Consider the following 25236-nt stretch of genomic DNA (forward strand, 5'->3'; position numbering starts at 1 on the left):
TATTCTGTAAATTGTATTTATGTGCGCCTTCCTATTGGTTGATTGGTATATTGGTGGCTGAAAATTGACTGTTGTTTCCTTGTGCTGCTCAGTCCTCGGCACCTAAATACTTGATAAGCTGTTGGTAAATCAGCACTCCTGTTAACTGACAAGGGGCCCATTTCCCAGGCTTCAATTATTTCCCTGGCTATCTTCCAATGATTTCCCCCCCTTTTCCCCTCTTATTATCTGTATGTTATGACTGCAGTATAATATTCATTAGTATGTACATAGACTGTACATATTGTCTGTCTTTTTAGCTATCTGGTACTGTTTAAGTTGGAGCTGAAATCCACTTTTTTTATTAACTTTAGAAGTGCTTAATAATTTTCTAAGGCCACAGTCAAGAGGAGTATGTGTACACATTTTTAAAAAAACAGTTTCTATTTCATAATCTGACAAATGCAATTCTAAAGTTACACTTCAGTGTTTCCTAACCGTCAAACAAGTATGCTAAAAAAAATTACAAAATTACTCAGAGTACTAGAGATTACTTGTTTAATAGCACCATGTTCCACAAGCTGAATAATTTTCAGAATCTTTCTATCACTTAATTAACATATTACTTTCAGTTCTTTTGTCAAACATTATTTCTTTGTAAAACTAGGAAATGAGTTAGTTTTCAGTTGTGAACTGGGAGTGGAAAATGTCTTCAGCTCAAGCCTATACTTCCAGTATCTCAAGGGGCTGGAATGGTCATAGGATGTTACTTCAGCAAATAATAAATTAGTGTAGATCATTACTTAACTATTTTGTCTGACCAAATGAGCCATAATTCACAGCCATGGAAACTACTGGATGGGTTTAGGCCAATTATTTTTTTCAATTCAGCCTATCTCACAAGATTTTGTGAGGATAAAAATGAAAGGAAGTCCCCATATGAACTACCTGTGTTCCTGGAGAAAAGACAGGGCATAGTTGTAAACAACAAGAGGAAGCCAACAAATCAAAAAGCAACAAATATTCCAATTAAGTTTTCTAAAAAATTTAATAGAATGTGCTGTACTGGAACTAATCAACCTGGTAACTTCCAGAGGATTTTGAAATTCTCCGTATTGTCTTCCATGCCAAGAGTACAGGTAAAACAGGAAATCTTTTTTCCTAATTTTCAAATATGGAGTTGGGAAAAAATGGATAGCTTTATTTAAAGGAACAGTACAAAAGAGACTACCCCTAAATGGGAAAAAATGTCACTTACATCACATAAAATATTGATTTTCACTCAGACTAATTATTGGGAATGTTTTTTTGACAAGTAGATTGAGTGGATGAATGCTGTGAATGTGTGTATGTGCATAATCCCTTCTATACACAACACATCACATAGATGGCTAATCCCAATTCATATTAAGGGATTGAGAAAGAAAATTGATAGATCTCTCCTTTGAACCGAATGGTCCCTGTTTGTTGCATTTCAGCCATCAGCCCCAACTACTGTTGCTTTTACTGGGTGTTTTTCATCTTCCTTTCCTGCCAAATAGAAAGAAATTCTCTCTCCCAATTCATACACTACTTGATAACTAACTACCAGAATTCATTGATAGCTGTAGTGACTGTTTTATTAAAGAATTAGATTCATCCTCTTTTCCTTTGACGTAGATATTTCAAAGGGAATGTATATCTGTTAGGAAAAATGATAATTGGTTATTGGGTGGTGATAGAGAAAGAGAAACAGGTTCAGCTCTGGTTTAGACAAAGAATATTGAGAAAAAGACATATTTGGATAATTTATTTAATTTATTAATTGTATTCTGTTTGCTTTCAAAATTTATATCAGTCAGTATTATGATAGGTGGATTAGAATAGAATAGAATAGAATAGAATAGAATAGAATAGAATAGAATAGAATAGAATAGAATAGAATAGAATAGAATGGGACCTTAGAGGTCTTTTAGTCCAACCCTCTGCTCAAGCAGGAGAACTTATACCATCTCAGACAAGTGACTGTCTAGCCTTTTCTTAAAAATGTCCAGTGATGGAGCACACCCAATTTCTGGAAGCAAGCTGTTCCATTGGTTAATTGTCCTCACTGTCAGGAAGTTTCTCCTTAATTCTAGGTTGCTTCTCTCTTTGATCAGTTTCCAACCATTATTTCTTGTCCTGCCTTCTGTGCTTTAGTGAATAACGTGACCCTCTCTTCTTTGTGGCAGCCCCTGAAGTACTGGAATACTGCTATCATGTCACCCCTATTTCTTCTTTTCTTTAGACTAACCAGACCCAAGTCCTGCAGCTGTTCTTTATATGTTTTAGTCTCCAGGCCTTTGATCATCTTAGTTACTGTTCTCTAAACTTTTTCCATGGTCTCAAGGTCTTTTTTGTAGTACAGTTGCAGTATTCCAGGTGTGGTCTCACTAGGTTTTATAAAGTGGTACTAATACTTCACGTGATCTTGAATCTATGCCTCTGTTTATAGAAAGCAAGATTGTATTAGTTTTTTTGGCTGCTGCTGCACACTGCTGGCTCATAGTCAAGTGATCATCCACTAGGACTCCAAGGTCCATCTCACAGTTACTGTTTTTGAGCCAGGTCTCACCCAGTCTGTTCTTGTACCTTTGATTTTTCCTGCCTAAATGTAAAACTTTGCTTTTCTCCACATTGAAACTCATTTTGTTGGATAGGGCCCATTGTTCAAGTTTGTCAAGAGTTTTTTGGATCCTGAGTCTCTTCTGGGGTGTTGGCTATTCCTGCCAGTTCGGTGTCTTCTGAAAATTTGATGAGTTCCCCTTCAATTCCCTCATCTAAGTCATTTAGGAAGATATTGAAGAGTACTGGGCCTAAGACGGAACCTTGTGGTACCCCACTGCTTACTTCTCTCCATGTGGATGTAGTGCCGTTGAGGACTAATCGTTGAGTACAGTTTGCCAGCCAGCTACAGATCAATCTGGTGGTGATGTTGTCTATTCCACTTTTTTCTAGCTTACCAAGGAATAGGTTGTGGTCTACCTTATCAAATACCTTACTGAAGTCTAAGTATACTACGTCCACTGTATTTCGCTGGTCTATTATTTAGTCACTTTATCAAAGAATGAAATAAGATTGGTTTGGCATGATCTGTTTTTGACAAACCCATGCTGGCTACTAGTTATAAATTTAGTTTGCTTCTAGTTGTTCACAGATCTGTTTTCTTATTATCTTTTCCAGGATCTTCCCAGGTATTGATGTTAGTCTGATTAGTCTGTAATTTCCTGTGTTTGTTTTTTTTTTCCTTTTTTGAAGATGGGAACCACATCAGCCCTTTTCCAATCTTCAAGTACTTCCCCAGTGCTCCAGGAGTTTTGAAAGATATGGTGCAATGGTTCTGAGATAACATCTGCCAGCTCCTTCAGAACTCTGCAAGTAATCTGTCGGGTCTCGGTGATTTATATTTGTCAAGGTCGGATAGGTGTTCTCTTACCATTTTCTTGCTTATTTTAATTTTTGTTTCTCGTTTGTCTTTTGTAGTGTTTTTTTTTGGGGGGGGGGTATGTTGGGCTATAGTTTCCTTTTGTGTGAAGACTGATGCTTTCTCCCTGTTGCCTGTATTTCCTTGCCATCTTCTCTCTTTAGTGGACCTATAGTTTCCTTGACTTTTTTGTTCTTGTTAATATATTGGAAGAATTTTTTTATTATTATCTTTTATTTCTGTTGCAAGTCTTTGTTTGTTCTGAGCCTTTGCTTTTCTGACTTCATCTTTGCATGTTCTGGCCTTAGTTATGTGCCCCTCTTTCCATTTTTTGTATTTGTCTTTTTTGTCTTTTAGTTTGTTAGTGAGATCTTTGTGCAGCCATGCTGGTTTCTTCCTGGTTTTCTTGTTTTTCTTTCTCAATAGTATAGTGGTGATCTGGGCTTTTGTGATCATGTTTTTCAGGGTTTCCCATGCTTCTTGAATTGTTTTCTCCTTTAGGATTTTCACCCATGGAATCTTTCCTAGCTTCTCTCTGAGTTTGTCAAAGTCGGCTCTTTTGAAGTTTAGGACATTGGTTGGATTGTTTTCTATTGCTAGTGTTTGCATTATATTAAATTCCAGTATGACGTGATCACTTTCACTCAAGGTTCCGGCATTTTTGATTCCCTCTATCACTTCTTCTCTATTAGTAAGAATTATGTCCAGTATGAACGTTGTCCATGGGGTCGCGATGGGTCGGACACGACTTCGCAATTAACAACAACAACAACAATGTCCAGTATAGCTTTGCGTCTAGTTCCCTCCTCCATCTTTTGGGTGACAAAGTTGTTGGCTAGGTTGGTTAGGAATCTGTTTGCCTGTCCGTGGATATGGTTCCTGTATCTCCTGATTGTTGTTTGAGTTTTTCTTTTTTCTCAACATTGCCTACCTCATTGTTTGGTTTGTTTTCTTGGGATTTGTGGTTGGTTTTGGGTTCTAGAGATTCTAGATCTTGGTCACCCTCCCCCCTCAGTTTTAGTTTAAAGCCCTTCTGATGAATTGGGCCATCTTTTTCCAAATACATTTTTGCCTTTGAGGTATAGCCCATCCCTTGCCAAAAGTCCCTCGTGTAGAAAATGCAGTCTGTGATCCAGGAAGCCAACGTTTTCTTGGCAACACCAACACTTTGACCAGTGCTTTATTTCTAGAATTCTTTTTTCCCTCAATGGATATTGGCCTTTTGTTGGGAGCACTAATGAGAACACTACTTTTGCCCCTAGCTTCTTAACTTTCTTGCTTAGTTGTTTGTAGTCTTTCACTATTGAACTCAGGTTGTTTCTAGTGTCGTTCATTCCAATGTGGAGGAGGAGGAGGGGGTAGTAATCTGTGGGCCTAATTATTTTGGTTAGGTTCTCAGCCACATCTTTGATTTTTGCTCCAGGGAGACAGCATACCTCCCTGGATTGCATGTTTGGTCTGCAGATAGATGATTCTGTTCCTTTGAGGATAGAATCTCCTATTACCAACATTCTCCTTTCTTTTTTTTGGGGGGGGGGCTGCAGTCTGCGGTGCTTTTCTGTTTGTCTCAGGTGTGTTTGTTGATGTGGCTTTTTAAAGGATATTTGAGATGACTTTTTAAGGATTATTTGAAGTTGTTTCTTTGCTAGGTGTCTGCATGTCTTCTTTGAAGCGGAGGTTATGGGTCTGCATGTTTCCTTCAGTTTTAATGTGGTTGCTTCTGGTTGGGTAGGATTGGGCAGAAGGTGTTTGTTTGTTGCATGTTGTTTCTTTCTTTGAGTGTTGTGTTTCCTTCTGTGTGTGACATACCTCCATTTGTCTCCCTCCAAGGGTTTATCGGTAGGGTCAAATCCTCTGGGAGTTATTTGTTCATCATTTGGTTTGGTTTGGGTGGAGCTTTCTTTCGTGCGTTGGGGTTTGGTTAGAATTGCCTCTAAGTTCCTGACCTTTTCTGGTAGTAGTTCGCATAATTTCCATCTGATGCATGTGTAGTTTGAGTGTTCTTTGGGCATCAGTGCATACATGGAACATTTGTTAACTGGTTTGGTAAAGAGTTCATCTATTCTTGTGATTGGTTGGGTGGCCCATAATACACACCAATGTCACTTTTTTCCTCTTTTATATTGACCCATATATATTCTGGAGAGATTTTATCCTTGATTATGTGCATTTCTGTAGATATGTAGTGTTCTCTTACATATAGTGCAACTCCCCCTCCTCTTTTTGTAGACCTGTTTCTTTTGAACAATCATTGTTTGATTTGTTTTCTTGGGATTTATGATTGGTTTTCAGTTCTAGAGATTCTGAAGATTGATCACCCTCCTCCCTCAATTTTAGATTAAAGCCCACCTGATTAATTGGGACAGTCTTTTTCTGAGTACATTTTCCCCTGTTTTTGTGAGGTGCAGCCCATCCCTTGCCAAGAGTCCTTTGTGAATGAAATGCAGTCCATGATCTAGGAAATCAAAGTTTTCTTGGCGACACCAGCCCTTTAGCCAATGGTTTATTTCTAGAATTCTTTTTTCCCTCAATGGGTATTGGCCTTTCGTTGGGAGTACTGATGAGAACACTACTTGTGCTCCTAGCTTCTTAACTTTATTGCCTTGTTGTTTGTAGTCTCTCACTATTGTACTCAGGTTCTTTGTTCTGTCATTCGTCCCAATGTAAAGGAGGAGGAAGGGGTAGTAATCTGAAGGCCTAATTATTTTGGTTAGGTTCTCAGCCACTTTGATTTTTGCTGCAGGGAGACAACATACCTCCCTGGATTATATGTCCGGTCTGCAGATGGATGATTCCATTCTTTGAGGATAATATTAGGAGTGTTTTGCTTAATTATTTCTCTGTTTTGGTATGTTCGAGCAAGTTCTCGTAAACCTCTCTATTACACCTTCAAGTATAGTTACTGTAGGACCTATTCATTCAGGAAATAAGTTGTCATCCTGAATCAGAAAGAAGGTTCATTTTTTGTTCAGAAATGAGGACCAAATAACTAAAATAAATTATGGCAACCTATCCAGGCAAGGCAGAGTACCGCACCAGGTTATCTTTTATTGCCACCCATATAAGATAACAGATTGAAAAGATACCTGAAGACAGTAGAGTTTACCATACAAATTACAGTAAAAGTCAAGTCAAGTCTCCTTCAAATTGAGCTGAACTTCTGCTAATTTCATGAATTCATCCATGTGATTTTCTTGGCATCAGAAAAAGAAGTGGTTTGCAATGTCTCCATCTAGGAGGATTCTGCTTTTGTTTTATTTTTTAATGTAGACTCTAGTCCCGTGGTGGCGAACCTATGGCACGTGTGCCACAGGTGGCACGCAGAGCCCTCTCTGTGGGTACATGTGCTGTTGCCCCAGTCCTAGGCATTCAGCTGGGTTTTATAAAACCTTTTTGCTTTAGGCCTCCGCTGCCATGTGCAAAAAAAAGGGGGTTCAATCAATCAATCAATTTCAACTTCTCACAGGAAAAAAAAGATCTTGCAGAGTTGGAATTGATTGATTGAACTTTTTAGTCACACCCAATCTAATATTACCACCTCAGCCACGCCCACCCAATGGGCCATGCCCACCTGGTACCCGACGATACATAAGTGGGTTTTGGGTTGCAGTTTGGGCACTCGATCTCTAAAAGGTTTACCATCACTGCTCTAATCCTTGTATCCTTTGGAAGTCTCCTATATACACCAAGTTCTGTGTAGCTTTCAGCTGTATGGTCAGCCAGGTGTGGTTACTTCCTACAATAAAAGTAGAAGCTATAGTTTGCAAAATAAATTATGCAGACATAGACAAAGTGATGGTGCATTATTTTTATTTATTCAGCTTTGTGAGATAAATCTTATTTTTAGATCTCATAATTGAAGAAAATGAAGTGAAATTATATGCATTATTTGAAAGAATGGTAAAGATTTTAATATATTTTGGCAAAAACTTCAAATGGCTAGGAAAAAAACCCACCTTCTATATCCTGTGAATATTTTGTTTTTCTTCTGCAGATGTTAACCAAATATCTTAATATAATTTTAATTATTACGTTCCTGTCTTGTGCCTCTTAAGCCAGGCTTAATGAAAACAGTATAAAATTTACATTTTGTAGGTACCTAAAATATTCATTATTTGGCTAAATATATTTATTTTTTTCTTTAATTAAAGTGTATACATTAATAATACAAATAGAGGTGCTGGTGAGATTGATTCAAGGACTTGTAAGAGAACTGTAAGCAAGAAGATTAGTATTGGAGTTAGTTGTTTGGACAGAATAGCTAAAAGTAAAAAAAAAACTTATCAATCTATTTAATACTTAAGAAATTAGGAAAGTTAAATTTTGTTGGCACCAACTAAGGAACAACTGAGGTCTACTAAACCATTGAAGTAATAAGATCTGTTTTAAAAATAAACCATTTGCCCATTTTGTTCAGTGTTGTAAGTATGATGAAGGAGCCTTTGTATGTAAAATATGTGTTATCTCATTTGCAGTCCTTTTGCTATCATGCTTCACTCTTTATATATCATTAGAAATCCTGTATTTTTGGTTTTAAAAAAACCTATGACTTTTGCCATAATGAACTAAAAACAAAGTTCATTAGTTGATATTTCAACTAGGAGGCAGGTAGTCCTCAACCTACGACCACAATTGAGCCCCAAATTTGTTAAGTGAGTTTTGCCTATTTTATGACTTTTCTTGCCACATTTGTTAAATTAATCACTGCAGTTGTTAAGTCAGTAACAGGATTGTTAAGTGAATCTGGCTTCCCCATTGATTTTGCTGCCAGAAGGTCACGAAATGTGAATACATGATCCTGGGACACTGCAGCTATCATAAATATGAACCAATAGTCAAACATCCGAATGTAAACCACTTTATTATGGAGATGCTGCAATGGTCATAAGCAGGGCTTTTTTTGTCATAGAACATACCGGAACAGAGTTCCGGCACCTTTTTTTGATAGATTTTCCAGAATTGCGTTCTTTTCCTATTGTTTCCCTTCCTATCCTCATTTGTTTTTGAAAATGCCCCACTGGAGGTACGGTGCGAGTGGGGTCTGCTCTGGCACTGTCTGCGCTGGCACACCACAGCCAGAATGTGGCTTGATTGGCTGGATGTGGAAGCTGATGGTGCTGGTTGGAGACACATAAACATGAAGGCCATCTTTCATGAGACAGTGAGCAAGCCTTTTGCCTTTCCTTACAAAAGGTGGGATGTGAGGTTAAAAAGAGGCAAAGCGAGAGGAAAGAAAGGCGGCTGGCGTAGAAGCTTGCCCGACAGCAAAACACTAAAAACTTCCAATTAAACATGCATAGGAGCAAGATACTTGGCTGGTTAGCATGTAGCCATGAAACAGGGCCCTTGACACATTTAGTGCCCCAGGCTCAGCAACATAGGTTTTTAGGGCCTTACAAAAGGCTAATAGGGTTGGCGCCATTCTGATCTCTGAAGGGAGGCTATTCAATAGAGCAGGGGCCACTGCAGAAAAAACTCATCTTCTGCTCCTTGCCAGCCAACATGTTTTGGTTGACAGGATCTGCAGCATGCCCATTCTGCTTGACCTCATTGGATGGGTAGAGACTCTTGAAAAAAGGCAATCCCTCAGGTACCCCAACCACCAATATTTTGAACTGCAGCCAGAAACACACCTGTAACCAGTGCAGCTCATGCAAGAGTGGTGTTACATGGGCCATGTATCTGACATCATTTACAGTACTACCCCTGTGGCTGCATTCTGCACCAGTTCTAAATGGTCTTCAGGGGCAACCCCATGTAAAGTATGTTACAGTATTCTAATTTGGAAGTTACAAGAGCATGAATTATTGCAAGGAGAGTCAGGATTAGGGTTTATCCTGTGCTATATGGAATACAAATTCATACTCAGTACAGTGCTGAAATGCTATAAATCTAGAAAATAAATAGATATTTCACTTCAGCATGATGATGAGTAACCTTTTATACATAGGAAATTTGACAGATCCAAGTGCTTATGACCATATTGTTTCCATAAAAATGAACTGGTAGAAATAGCTGTTTTCTGAGCAAGCTAGTAAGGTGTGTAAAGGAGCTAATTTATAATATAAGGAAGTTCATTTAGCTTAGTCTAAATGGCAGCAAGTCTCTAGAGTTTTAGTCATCAACCCTGGAAGTACTCAGAATTTCTGTTATGGTATAAAGACATTTTTTAAAATAAAACTTCTGGCATTCATAATCTGTTTGGCAACTTCCATGATCCCTCTGCCATTGACTAAAATTGGAAAAATTGTAAGTGAAAAGGCAAAGGAAGGGTAGAAGTTGGTACTAAGCCAAGAATTTATGGCCTCTGAATATCTGAGAAATACCATGATTTGCTATCTTGGAAAACAAAATATTGGTTTTCCGTTGGGTGAATTCAAAATGTAAAAAGACTTAACTCTTGGGTTTTTTTATTTACAGTACTCAGAGAAGTAAGACCTGCCTTTGTTAAGATTTGGCTTGCTATGAATGATTGAATCCTTTCACCTGCACTTAATCATATGAATGGGAAACAGAACCTTTGGTTATGGAGAAATTTTTTATTCCAACTGAAAAGCAGACTGACCTTTTGCGATATATTGCAGTGTGTGTGGTTTGTATTATACTGCTTAGCCCATGAAAGAGCAGGAAGCAATGGCTGTGAAAAAGTGTTATTTGGGGAAGAAAACTTTTAGGATTAAGATTTTGTACGGTAATCAGAACTGGGATGCTCATCCATCATGTACATTCATATTCTATAGTTTGGGGTTATATTGTACAGATTTTTTTTATAAAATGCTTGCACATTGTTAGCAAAATCAAGCCTGAAGAGGATGTTTTGATATTGACTGACCCAAATAATACATATAATTCCACAAACAATTATATTGGTAGTGAACTAATATGCACTCATACATCAAAAAATGATGTGCTATGCAATGCTGCTAGGACTGAATTTAATAACATGGGTATTAACACATGCTAGAAACATTTGACATTCCTTGGAAATGATAAGATAGAAAAATGGATATAACTGCATCTCCCATCTAAGTTCTCTCAGAGGTAACAGATTAATGGCAAGGGATGACGATGGGGGAGAAACTGCTTGATTTGCTGTGCTTCCCAGGGAAGAGAAGTATTATCTCTGATGTCTGTAGCAATAGTTGTTTCTGTAGCAAGTAGCACTTCAACTTCTTCCACAGCCAACATCTTCTATCCCAGAAGTAACAGGAACAACAAATAAGTACAACTATTGCCTCCAACCTTATAAGGTCTTCAAAAGAAAAAAAATGGAAGTATAATACTGTGCCCATAAGGATCTTAGAATAAATTATGCATTTTATCATCAAAAAGCATTTGTTATTATAAATGGATAATTATTCTGCTTCCATATTAGAAAATCAGATTAAATTTGGAAAATATCTTTTAAATTACAGATTTCTTTTGGAACAATAATTGTCAGAGCTGTGTTTTTCAATATACTTTGTCATAATGGTCCTAGATGAACAATAAGGTAGTTATGGTTTTAATACTCTTATCAATCCTACATTTACATTGCAGTTATTAAAATGTGAGTGTTTGTGTATGGAAGCAAATTATTATTACTGCTTATCTTAAAAATGCCTTAAAATAAGCAATTTTAAAAGTTGGCAAATTAGTAAACAGGTATACAACATAAAAATCTATTCTTCAAATGACCAGTTGACTAAATGATATGATGTAGAGCAGTGATGGCGAACCTTTTAGAGACCAAGTGCCTAAACTGCAACCCAAAACCCACTGATTTATCGCAAAGTACCAGGGCTTCATCAGCATTGTGGTGCCCTCGGGGGGACAGGGGCCGTGGCCCACTGGGTGGGTGTAGCTGTGGTGGTCACACAGACTGGGTGAGCATGGCTGTGGTGGGCGTGGCCACCTCGATGTTACTTGGGGGGACACCTGTGGAAGCTGGGCAGGGTTGGGAGAGATTCAGGGGGTCTGTGGCAGGTGGGGCAGTGGGCAGGAGGCTCGTCCTTCGGGGTGAGGCAAGGCAGGGGGAAGGGAGAGGGTGCCATTGCTGCAGGGCAAGGTAAGGGGAGGCTGGGGCGGCTGCTGCCTGACACCATCAGCACCTGCACAGAGAGGCCAGCAAGCACATGGAGGATGATGGTGTCCATCAGTAGCCACAGGCTGCTGGCCGCTCAACCAGCGCACTCTGGGGCTCCGCAACCCGCTGCCAATATTGGGCCAGCTCTCCAGCAGCAGGCGGAGCAGGGGAGGGGGGCAGCATGTGATGAAGACCACCAGATGCACCTAATCCATCCCATTTGTTGTTGCTTGCTGTTGGAGAGCAGGTCGCAGTTGGTCATCTCCTTAGCCCCCTCACAGATCTTGCCTTTGGCCCACACATGGAGCCTGTTCCTCTCACCACCGGACGCACCTTGCCCCCTCCTCAGGCTGCCACAGCCACAGCTTGCGCATGTCCATTAAGCTGCCACCACCACCCAGAGCACCTGGCCCAACCCAGCACAAAGAAGGCTAGCAAGCTTGAGTAGAGGTGGTAGAGCACGCTCATGCCCAGCAAACCAAAGGCCACCCCAAGCAGAGAAAGCAGGATCCTCATTGGCACTGAGGCTCCCCAGTCCCAGCTAGGATTGCATGCCTCCCCCCATCTCTGCTGGGCTGAACAGCCATGACGCCAATGGGAATCCAGCTTTCCCTGCTCAGGGTGGCTTTTTGACTGCTGGCCCTGGATGTGCTCTATCACCTCTACGCAGGGCTTCCTAGCCCACCTCTTTGCCTCCTTCATGCTGGGTAGGCCTGCAGCTCTGGGCAGAGGCCTAATCGACCTGCGCAAGCAGCTGGTGGCTGCAGTAGATACTGAGGTGCGTGAAGGGAATGTGCTCCACCTGCGGGCCAAGGGTAAGACTCTCGGGGCTGAAGAGATGACTAGTGGCAACCAGTTCTTCAACCAAAAAGAGATGGGATGGAGTAGGTATGCCTGGTGGTCCACATCATGTGCTCCCCCGACTCTGTGTGCTAGCAGTGCTGCCGCAGCACTGCTGCTGGAGGGCTGGCCTGGTATTCACAGTGGGCTATGCAGCCCCTGCTGCCGGATGCTGTTGGCCCCCATGCGCTCCCCACTTCCTGTGCGACTTGAGGCCACTGGGCTGGACAGGGGTGGGGCCAGGGTGGCAGGGACTAGTCCCTTGCCATCTCTGGGGCATCCCCCATGGGCCAACACCTCTTGCTCGCTCACTTCCTGCCCCATTGCTTCCAAATGCCATGTGCTTGCTCGCTTGCTCACTCAGTGCCCCATCGCTTCTAAATGCTTCCAAACACCATTTGCTCACTCACTTCCTGCCCTGTTGCTTCCAAACGCCACATGCTTGCTACTCTGGCAAATTTTGCTGGGGCAATGGTGCGCGTACCCACAGAGAGGACTCTGAGTGTCGCCTCTGGCATGTAAGCCATAGGTTCGCCACCACTGGTGTAGAGTCTCTCTCTTAAAGTTTCCTAGCTCATACAAAAGGAATCATTCCTTCAATTATTCTGTGCTAAAACATTTAAAGCAGTACTTCCCAAACCTGGGATAAATTACCCAAAATTGGGCAAAGGTGGTTGGCTAAGGGACACAACAGGAACATTTGAATTGATTTAAAGTGTTTTACTTATATTGGATAAAAAGACTTTCTGATAAGCAACTTTTAGTAATCAAGGAAAATGGAAAGCAATATTTTAAAGCTTTAAAAAGGGTAAGCCATAGTCTGAATTTTGGCTAGAAAGAGATTGGAAGCCAGTGCAACTATTATGGAAAATGAGCTACATATTGTAAATTCAAACCGTATTGAATACAATAGCTATTACATTTTAGGCTAGACTATTTTGTAGACACTTTGCAAAGAAAGATCCATGTAGAATACATTATATTAAACCAAATGTTGATTTAAACAATTCTGGAGACATACATTCTGGTGTACTCTCATAAACTGAGTAAATGGTTGCTGTCTATAAAACTCAATCTATGATTATCTCCAGAATGTGAATGGCTTGTGCAAAATAAATATAAATGAATAAAAAGGAAATTTATCAATATCTAATATTTTTCATAATACAAGGAGACAAAAATATTCTACTATTTGTTTTAATTAAGGCTTAGAGGGATATTATAAATACAATGGAGTAATAAACTCTTACTAACCTGAAATATCGAATTATCAAATGGATTTGGGGAATGTTGTAAATTATTCAGGCAAGGGATGGAGGAAAGAGCTACTTGTTTTTTGTAGTATGTCTCATATATAGAGAGGTATGTCTCTGTGTTTCTCCCCTTATTTATTTTTTCTGATTTATATAACATAATTCCAGCCCATTGTAGCATGAGGAATATGCATAATATATATAATTCCCCATTTATTTTTTATTTTATAAAAAGATGACTCCTCATTTAAAATCCACAGTGTTATGACTTGCATGCAAGGAACAAGATGCATGATCCAGATGCAAATTATCATTGCTGCAATTAAGTACCTATATTGGATGCAAAATGTATATAGCTAATTTCATTTCTGATCTCATGCCCCAATGATAGCATTTATTATAGCTATTGAATATGCATTTTATAATATATTCTTGAACGCTTTGCAATTCTTAAGATAATCTTGTAAGAAGGGTTAATATTATTCACAAATGAATTGTATCTGGTTTATAATGTGCCTAGATGTCCTAGATCCAAGAGTGTTCTATGAACCAATCTCTCATTGCTCCTGCATAACCATTGTTCCTGCACAACTTGTTGCTAAAACTTTAGGAAGCATTTCCCAATTCAGGGAATGACATGTCTTTGATTTGTTGTATATTATTTTGAATACTTTTATATTGATACAGCTTTAATTCTATTAGCTTATTGGAGAATTGAACTCCAAAAGAAGCAACTTTGCTATGCTCTATAAACTTGGTTGGAGCATAGTTAATATGGTTTATGTCACCATAAAGAATAACACATCTTATTTTATTACAATACACAGCTAATAACGTTATTTGCATCCCCAGCATATCTGTGCATGATTGCTAATAATAATCATGTCATAATATGCAAGTGTCTCACTCCAATTGCAGCAATGAATTCAAAGATACATAGAACATATTTATTTCTGACTTCATAATGCTTGCTATTCATTAAATACTAAATGACTCATCCAGACATCTTAATACAGTATAAAGTGACTGAGAGAACTAATAATTTTTCTCACTTTTTCAAACCACACAAGCATGTTACTGATTTATAATTAATGCAAATTAAAACTGTAAGTTATGTTTTTCACACTGGGGAAAGGCTTGCTATGATTTATGACTACAACATCTTTGAATAGTCTAGACTCATTTGTTTTGCTTTAATATTTTTAAATACATATTTCTAAGATGGTTTTCTAGGATATGATAAATATTAGTGAAAGGACTTTTAAAAAGCTATGTTTTGCAGTGAACCTTCTTGAACTAAAATAAATTTGCATCCCTAGATAATCATTAAAGTGGAATTGTTTAGATAAATTTGACTTACTGTAGGCCTTGAAAAATGCCAGTGACTATAAAATATCATGCTTTCTTTGAACCAAAATACATATAAACAAAAGGCTGACATGCTAGCAATTGCAGAATGAACGTATTGTAGTGAAATCTCTGTGACTTTATAGTGTAATGATTAATTCAGATGTTGATTTGGGGTAATATTACAGTTTTTAAAGATATTTTTTTTAGATTTCAATTATTTAAGATGTTCCTTTTTCTAATAGTTAACAATTTATTAACATATAAAGACTGAAAAACACAACAAAACTGACTGGTTTCCCATTAAGGTTTGAATAATAAGTTATTTTGCACTGAATATTCAAGCAATCTGTACCTTTTAAAATTCAAAATTACTTCTTTCATTGAAGAGCATAGCCCAAGAGATGCTGGCAGATTCAGTCACTTTCTAATGCAAAAACTACTTGATAAGGTTTTTTTTCCCGAGCAATTCCCTGATGCATCTAATGTGTCAAAAATAATTAGGTTTTGGCAGATTTACCATTGCAGCACAACCCTTTCCTTGGGTAGGGCCTGGATCATGTTAAGCCTTGTTTGTGTGTGACAGCATTATTATTCTTGTTAGTTACCCACTTCCCCCCATCATTCTGTTGTGTTTGGAAATTTCCCACCTCAACTAGTGTTCCTCACCAGTGTTTTTCTTCATTTATTGACAGTTGGTAAAAATATTCATTAATTTAGAGTTAAAAACATGTATCATCATGTCTCACTGAACTGCTGAGCTGAAGTTGATTAATGGCAAAGGCTGGCTGCAGGTTTTCCTCTTGAGAAGCAGCATGCTGGCCCTGCATATTAATGAGAGACTGTGGTTTCTATTAACAAGATAAAAAAGCAGGTCTTCTCTTGCTTCAGGGTAAAGAGGATGGATTTTTTTGTTATTATTATTTATGTAATATTTTTATCAGGTACTTGGTTTGAACCTTCCAAGCTTCTACCTACCTCACTTCTTTTCTAAAAAAAAAAAAAAAAAAGTGCATTTCAGCTAGAGGGGGGGGAAACTTGAGGATATGCACTGATTAATTTTCTATCATTATATTGTCACATTCAGCATAAAAATTAATTAGATAAAATTATGTGGGGGTGCATGCAAAAACACATAAGATTGCATGCTTTAAAACCATCATTGATAAATTGAAAATAACGTTGTATACTAAATTATTAGTTACTGATTTGTTGGTATTCATTTCATCAGAAATGCTGTTTTTCTTTCATATTTGGAAGAACATTAAAAGAAATTAAATAAATATGAGGAAGGTATGAATGGACTAGAGATGCTGTTGGTGTACATTAGATTTTTTTTGTACTCATTATCCTTTTCACAGTTTCCTTTAATCATTTTGCTATTTATATTGACAATTACAAATTCTAATGGACTTCTGGCAGTTTAAGTAAAGCATCATATGATAAACAATTCAAACAGGTCCAGGTAACTGATAAGAATTCTATCTTGAAACTCTATCATTATCTTTCAAAGATCTTCAAAACCAGAGCAGGCCAAGAATTTTATTAAGAAATTATATGGATGAATTACATGATGAGGGAGGTTAGTTACAATTTAGTTGGAATCCTATTTTTTTAATGTTTTCCTTGTGATAGAAGAAAGATAAAATTGCTCATTATCTACTGACAAATGTACTAAATAAATAACATTTTGACACACTGTCTTTTCCTTAGACACTCAATCCATGTCAAAGAAGAGCCAGTGACTGCTGAGGATGAAGACTGTCCCATGTCTTTGGTGACAACAGCAAATCACAGTCCAGAATTGGAAGATGATAGAGAAATTGAAGAAGAGCCTTTATCTGAAGATCTGGAATGAACAGAGACTTGGGAAACCTCAAAATGAAGGGACGTAACACTGACCTTCCCAACCACTCCATAACCATGAATATTTGACAGATTTTTACTGTGACTATTTATTAAGCATGGATAAAGGAGAAACAATCCTAAAGGAACTCATTAAGCCAGCCCTTTGGGAATCCAATTACAAGCAGACAAATAGCTTGGGTTTTTTTTTATTTTTTTCCTTTCTTTTTTAAAGATAAACTGATTTTCTTGAAAAACAAAACTGTTTATATATAATGGCTTGCCCATTCCAGAAATGTGGCTAACAAGGGTTCATTTCATGACTGAATATGAGGATACATGTTCTATAGAAACAAATGGGCCTCATATACTGCCAAAAATAGTGTTAGTTTCATCAGTGTGAAAACTCCAGCATACTGTAGTTGTAATAATGTTAGAAACAATTGCTGGTCAAGTTCAACTTGTTGCTATTGTTTTTAATTTGCACAGGAGTAGTATCAGAAATTAGTGTCATTGCTTGTATCTAGCTGAATTTTAAACTACAGAACATTAGTTTTTTTATGTTGGTGCCACCAACTGTAAATGACATAAGTTAGTTCTAACAAACCACAGTAATTAGACTGTTGCAACCATCTAAAATCTTCTAAGCTTCCAGTCTGTGCTGTTAATGTTAAGATGTAAAGTGCAATCCTAAGCTAACATTGTCTGTGCAAGCACCACAGAAACATTTGCATATCTGCATATATCTTACAACTGTACTCTTTACCTCCTTGTGATAAAGCTTTGTCTACCTGCAAACACAGTCAAAGGCTACAGCTGCAAACCAAAGCCTACTCTAACAATGGCCAATAACTCAATGACAGAAGCAGCCATATGCTTTGGTCAGCTTTCTGTAACTTTAATTAGTACAAAGGAACCTTTCCATGAACTACCTGCTGTTTTCTGATGACCTCTGGGATCTTTTCATTTAGCCCTAGACCAAGAAATAAATATGGGGGGAAAGTCAATTTTGTCACAGTGTAATCTTCTGAGGCCAAAAGTCAACCTCAATGCAGTGAAGATTTGTTTTTATTTTAAAACATAGGTCAAAACGAAGTTTGTGCAGAAGTTAACAATAGAAAGCAACAAACATGGATCACTAACCAAAATGATGTACTTGATGCAAATGCAGATTGCGTATTGTTATGTAAAATATGTTTTTTTAATTATGTTTCCTCTCCATTCAGACTGATTTCCCCTATCCCCACCCCAACCCCATGCCCTGTGATGGAATACATGTTGTTGGAAGAAGTCTTGTATGGTCTTAAACTTCGTTGTGTGCTACTTTTTATAATCTTAAGTTATAAATGACAAAAAAGTAGGAACCAAACATAAAAAAGGTCTAGTAAAGCCAAAAATTAATTTCATATTGATTTAAAGTAATCTAGGTGAGTTTTTACAATGAAAGCAAAGATTATAGCAATTGTAGTCCATGGTATTTATTTTCAGTCAAACCAAAGTTACATAAAATTCTGCCTCTGTTGATACGGGATACTAACACTAACAATACACTCCCTTTGGAAGACTTGCACAGGCCAAATAGTTGGAATGCTGTTTTTCCTCCTCCTCCTCCTCTTCCTCTTCCTCCTCTCCCCCCCCCCCATCCCTACCTTCCTACAATTCCAAATTCCAAATTACAATGGTACAATAATGGTGTATTTGACACTAGCATAGTCTAATGTTTGTTTATATCCTAGAAATGTTACATGTTGCTTTTCATGTGCTGTGCCAAGTCTTAATAATACTTCCCCCTCCCCCAACCAAGGGACCTCATAACCTGTTTATGGTTATTGCTTTACAAACAGTTTTTTTTTCCACAGAAGGTGGCTGCTAGAGCTTAACATAAGTCCCAGTTCCATGTGATGGGCCTGGATCTTGGAAACTAAGCTCATTGTATTCTTTGCTGAAATCAGCAAATAGACTTAAAGAGAAACACAGTCATCTATCACACCAAATAAAAGGACAAAATGGCTTTCGAAAGGGTTTTTCCCACTTAACCCAAAAGGCTTTTTGAAAGCTTCTACCTCTGCAAAAGAAAAAAACAAAAAGAAATTAGAACAATTATGGCAGATTGCATGAATTGTGAGATCATCACGGTAACTGCTATTTTTCATTACATTTGTCTTTGGGTCATGATAACAAAAGGTTTTAAACTAGTGACATCAAAAGAAAGCTATAACATGTGAATGAGGGTTTTCCCCAAGTCATCTGGGATCCCTGATATGTGGATGACTGAAAGGAACTGATGTTTCTTTCAAATGCATGTTCAAAGACTTTGATGGACTGGAAGTTACAGTGATAATTGGACCATCAAGAAGGTGGCCTAAGACTACAATGCTAAAGTATGCATACCTCAGTTACAAACCTTTTTGAAAGGAAGTCTCAGCCACAGAATGCATATACCTGTAGAGTTTTGCATGGGTTTTATATAAATACAGTTTAAAGAAAAAAATAGCTGCTTGCACATTATACCAGAAAAACCTCCAAAACTGCAGTTGCTTTGAAAAATAGACTTTAGGTTTTTGGGAGTTTTCTGAGATGCTTGGTCTGTATTTTGATAATTGTGCATATTATGTAAAAATGTTGGTGGACCCATAAATGACCAGACTTTTTCTAAGAAAAATGTTGCTTTAATGCATTTCATGAATTTTTACTCTGATATCATTGCTTGCTAGTAATAGCGAACCTGCTTTTCTGCATCTGCTTTGCGTAGCTATTGTAAGGCTTTGAACTAATGTATGTATTTATTGCTTGAACTTCTGTGCATACCTTATAAAGCATAATGTCTGACAATTTAAATGGCTCATGTATTCTTGCTTCTGTCATAAGCTGATAATGGGGACTATGATCTTTTGTATACAGCAGATTTTAACTGTAGCACATCTGTTTATGTATTGGTGGAATATACCTGTTTTATTTATCTTTTTTGAGGTAAACTAATTTTTGATACTTTTCATTACTGTGTATTGTGTTCATATCTTGAATTCTCTGACGTTAGAAGTCATGGTTGAGAATTGTAACAGCTGTTGTTCATTCTGTATTCATGGCTCTCAGTGCTAAATAAAATAAAGGACCAAACCTAGGATTTGAAAGAAAACTGTCTACCTCTAACACCAGGGAGTTATCAGACTTTGTTTTACATAGTTTTAGTCTACAAAGACATATTGCACAAACCTAATGGACTTAAAGCTTATATTCTATATGGCTGAATTCATGGCACAGTTGTATTGTTTCAAAATCAGTTAAAATGTCATTTGAATATTACAACTATTAGGTACTGCTAACTGGTTTTTTTTTTTTTGTTTTTTTTTTTTGATAACGCTATGTTTACAGGTCTTTAATTTTAGAAAATATGGTTTGGGATTTTTTCCTTTTGTTTTCCTTTTTTTTTTTTTTTTTTTTTGCAATGAAGGAATTAAAGCCCAGCCAGCTAGGAGTACAGCAAATGATCTTTATTCTGGGGGAAAAAAAGAGATGAAGAATTTGAGTGCTCTAGTCCCAACCAAGTTCAAGGTTCCATGGTTTGTTTCTCTAAGATTCCTCAAATTGGACATTCACTTTTGGAGATTCTCCTTCAGGATTTAGATAAAACATTCCAATCCTGGGGTACATTTTTTAAAGACTAGTGTAATTGCTGCTTATAAAGCACTTACAAAGACTTGTTATTTCAAGAGTGCATTTATGGACAGAATGGGTTTTGTCCATAAATCAGGCATATTTAACAAAGAAGATGTAAATTTTACTATAGCATTAATGTATAGTGTTTTCACTGCTGCTGGATGTAAACAATGTAAATGAAGCCATTTCATTCACTTGCTTAAGTTTCTGGTGTATAAATAAAAAAGTCTTAATTCTTTTTGACCCATTTATAGCCCACAAGGTTTTAATTCTTTTCTCAGAAGTCATGTTTCCATCTTACAAGTTCGGTTCCTATATGTTTATGTAGGAATCATATAATCTTTGGCAGCGTGTTATGACGATGCTTGGAGGTGCCCCAAGAGCTGTAAAAGGAAGATTAAAGGACAGGTTGACAGAACCTATCACCTGCTTTATTAAATACTACATGAAGCTGTTCAAACACACATTTATTTATGCTTAACTACCTATGTTTATAATGAACACATGTTCTAGTCTGAATTGAGAAAAGAATAGAGTTGTGCATAAGATCAAAATTTTATCCAGCATTCCATTATTTCAGAATGTGGAAAACCATCAAGTAAAAATGGGGACAATAGTATTAAAAGTTCTAAAAGTTATTTTAATTAATTTGATAGTTTCATACTCTATGATTTGTCAAATCACGTTCATGTGCAAGTGAAGTATGTCCTTTCAAGTCCTGAATTTCTCATTTTTTATTAATTGGCATTTTGTTCTATGAAAAGACATAGGGGAAAAAAATCACCCTATCCCCTTACTGCTCATCATGTGTATTATACATACTGTACTTACACATTTTTCTTATCCTGTCTTGTAAACTCTTATCCATATTTTTCCTAACCACCAACATATCTTTAATAAAAAGTTAATTTAGCAGTCTCTTATCATGTTCTTGCTATCTTGTTAATTCTCCAATGCTGCACCTTCATTCATAGTATGATGACCAAAATTATACAAAATGAGTGTATTAAAGGCACTATGACACTGAAAGGTTTATTAATTAATTTGTTACTAAGTCCCAACATAAAATTTCCTTCTCAGCTGCTCTACCATGTAAAATAAAAAAATTATTCATTGCATGCAGTAATAATGAATATGAAGTGCTTTCTGTGCTATTAACCCCTTAGTGAAGGGATAACTGCATCACTTCCAACTAAAAGTTAGTGTTAAGTCTACTTTGTGTTGCACAATTCCAACAGTAGGGGGGGAATCAACAAAAAAGTATAAAACGAAAGAATAATATATAACCATTAACAGCACATAAAAGTAGTTAATGTGAACCTTAGGTCATTTGATCTATCCATGAACCTAGGATTAGATAATAGAGTCCTCCTTTAGTGACCAGAAAGATAACTTCCAAGTTAGTTCAGCTACTATTATTGGACAGTGAAGATAATAATAATAATAATAATAATAATAATAATAATAATAATAATAATAATATGTTGGAAGGGACCTTGGAGGTCATCTAGTGCAACCCCCCCTGCTCAAGCAGGAAAACCTATACCACCGAGTGCCTCAAAACTGCCCTGCCCACTCCACCCCCATCCCACCTACCCGCAGGACCACCTACCACCTCCAGGGCCCATCACAGCAGATCGCCCAGGCGGCCCTGCAGCACCATGGCAGCCACACCCTCCACCCTCGCCCTACAGCATCATCTGCATGCCACGGGGCACGAGGGTGGAGTCTTGTCCCTGCTGCCCAGATGACATGTCCTTGGCTGTGCTGCTCTGCGTGGGCCGTGCCCAGGGGCGACTCCTCCGGGGGGCTGCTGGTGAGGAGGGGGCCACAGGGTGAGGTGGGACTGGGGCAACCATGCGCATGCCTACAGAGAGGTCTCTGAGCACCACCTCTGGCAAGCATGCCATAGGTTCACCACCACTGCCCTATACCATTTCGGAAAACAGCTATCCAGTCTCTTCTTAAAAACTTCCAGGCAGGTTGTTCCACTGGTTAATTGTTCTGTCAGGAAGTTTCTCCTTAGTTCTAGGTTGCTTCTCTCCTTGATTAGTTTCCATCCATTGCTTCTTGTTCTGCCTTCAGGCACCTTGGAAAATAGCCTGACTCCCTCTTCTTTGTGGCAGCCCCTGAGATATTGGAATACTGGTATCATGTCCCCCCTCATCCTTCTCTTCATTAAACTAGACATACCCAATTCCAGCCAGCTGTTCCTTATATGTTTTAGCCTCCAGTCCCCTAATCATCTTTGTTACTCTTCTCTGTACTCTTTCTAGAGTCTCAACATCTTTTTTACATTGCGGTGACCAAAACTGGATGCAGTATTCCAAGTGTGGCCTTACCAAGGCATTGTAAAGTGGTATTAACACTTCACGTGATCTTGATTCTATCCCTCTGTTGATGCAGCCTAACACTGTGTTGGCCTTTTTGGCAGCTGCAGCACACTGCTGGCTCATATTTAAGTGATTGTCCACTAGTACTCCGAGATCCCTCTCACAGTTACTACTGTTGAGCAAGGTACCCCCTATACTGTACCTGTACATTTGGTTTTTCTTGCCTAAATGTAGAACCTTGCTTTTTTCACCATTGAATTTCATTTTGTGTTCAAGTCTGTGTTCAAGTCTGTCCAGATCCTTCTGTATCTTAAACCTGTCTTCTGGAGTGTTGGCTATTCCTGCCAGCTTGGTGTCGTCTGCAAATTTGATGATTTTTCCATCTATCCCCTCGTCCAAATCATTAATGAAGATGTTGAAGAGCACTGGGCCCAGAACAGAGCCCTGGGGCACCCCACTACACACTTCCCTCCCTGTAGATGCGGTTCCATTGAGATGAAACTCAGAAATTGGATATAATGGATCTGCATTCCCAGGGAGAGCCTATAACCTGCACCTGTTCCCCAAAGGAAGATGGGTGTTGGTAATAGGCGATTCTATTTTCAAAGGAACAGAACCATCATCTGCAGACCAGACATACAACCTAGGGAGGGATGTCATCTCCCTGGACCAAAAATCAGAGAGGTGGCCGAGAATCTAACCAAAATAATTAGATTACTACCCTTTCCTTCTCCTATACATTGGGACAAATGACACAATAAAGAACCTGAGTACAATATTGAGAAATTATAAACAACTAGGCAATAAAGAAGCTAGGAGCATAAATAGTGTTCTCATCAATACTCCTAATGAAAGGCCAACACCCATTTAGGGAAAAAGGAATTCTAGAAATAAACCACTGGATAAAGGGTTGGTGTCACCCAGAAAACTTTGGTTTTCTGGACCATGGACTGCATTTCTTTGCAAAGGATGGGTTGCATCTCACAAAAACAGGGAAAATGTACTCAGAAAAAGACTGGCCCATCAGAAGGGCTTTAAACTAAAATTGAGGGGGAAATATCTAGAACACAAAAAGAGTCATAAATCCCAAGAAAACAAATAAAACAATGAGGCAGAGAATGATGAGAAAAAAATCCTCAAACAACAATCAGGAGATGCAGGAAACATACCCCACGGATAGGCATAAAAGTTCTAAATGCTTATATGAGCTTGGGGAAACAAACGGTAAATTAAAAGCAACAGTACATGAGGGCAGATATGACATAGTTGGCATTACAGAAATCTTGTAGGAGGAAAGCCATGACTTGAATGTATTGATGGATGGATACAAATTGTTCAAAAGAAACAGAATGTAAGGACCCACCCCACTTTGCATCTTAAGAAGACAGAACTCTTGGAATAATTCTTCCAAAAGGAATCCTTTATTAAGAGAAAATGGTTGCAGGCATGCTAGACAGGACTTGGGGTTCAAGCTCTTCCATTCAAGGTTTTAAGGGGTTCCCCAGTAGTCCCACCCAATCAACCCCCCTTCCAGTGATAGTTTCAAGTATCACAATTCCACCCCCTTTCTTCTTTCTTCCGTCTGCATGGGGACTTCAGATAACTACATGAAAGGCAACTACCCTCCTTTGGTATGTTAACGCTTCGAGGTTACAATAAACACACATTCAGCATTCAGCTCTTTGAAGTGTAAAGAAGGAAGTGAGGGCCATAAAGCCCCTTTGTTCTCCCCCTTCTCTCCCTCTTATGGCAGAATCCAGAGAAGGCAGAATTGGGAGTTTCTATATTTGATAATTTAAAGATGAAATATAATTGGATTCTGACATCCGGCCCCTCTTAACAATAAGAGAGATCCACCTGAAAGAAAACACAAGTATAAAATTTAGTCAGGCTTGTTAGGATACTCTGTGTGAAACTTCTTCAATAGCTTCGGGGCTCTGACATGACGTTTATGGACCCACTCATTTTGTGAGGGAGGTAGGTGTTTCCAGGCAACTAGGTACTGAGTTGCCCCATGATATCTCCTAGAATCAAGGATTTCCTTTATTTCGAAGTGTTGTTCACCCTCCACCATGAGTGGAGGTGGTGGTGGGGGGATTTTTGGCCGTAGATGTGACTGATGCTCTCTTTTCAGCAAGCTGCAATGAAAAATTGGGTGTATTTGCCTGAGGTTTTTGGGTAATTCTAATTCTACTGTTACTGGATTTATGATTCTTTTAATTGGAAAAGGTCCTATATATTTTGGTCCAAGTTTTTTACAGGGCTGTAGGGACTTTAGGTATTTTGTAGATAAGTACACCATTTCTCCTATAATGAATGGTGTAGGCTCAACCCTTTTTTTTATCGGCTTGTGCTTTGTATGCCCGCCTAGCTTCATCTAGTGATTTTCTGACTATTGGCCAGGTGTTTTGTAGGTTTTCCATCCATTCTTTCAGTGAAGGGATCGTTGGTTCTTTTGGGGTTAACTCTGGCATA

The 25236-nt window shown here is 38.3% G+C and overlaps 1 protein-coding gene across 5 annotated transcripts in view; it reads left to right on the forward strand.

Annotated features, from left to right (window-relative positions):
* The window catches only part of FOXP2 (forkhead box P2), a 204973-nt gene extending 183637 nt beyond the window's left edge, over nucleotides 1-21336 (forward strand). For 4 of the 5 annotated variants that reach the window (XM_039355899.1, XM_039355898.1, XM_039355896.1 and 1 more), the window contains one exon: nucleotides 16640-21336. In XM_039355899.1, the coding sequence (XP_039211833.1) occupies nucleotides 16640-16784 (145 nt within the window). In that variant the 3' untranslated portion in view covers nucleotides 16785-21336. The remainder of the gene's footprint in view (nucleotides 1-16639) is intronic. The other variant, XM_039355900.1, reaches the window with a different exon arrangement.
* Nucleotides 21337-25236: the final 3900 nt, after the last annotated feature.

Source organism: Crotalus tigris, unplaced genomic scaffold (genome assembly GCF_016545835.1).
Source record: "Crotalus tigris isolate CLP2741 ecotype Arizona unplaced genomic scaffold, ASM1654583v1 scf7180000018767.220593, whole genome shotgun sequence".
Lineage (NCBI taxonomy): Eukaryota > Metazoa > Chordata > Lepidosauria > Squamata > Viperidae > Crotalus > Crotalus tigris.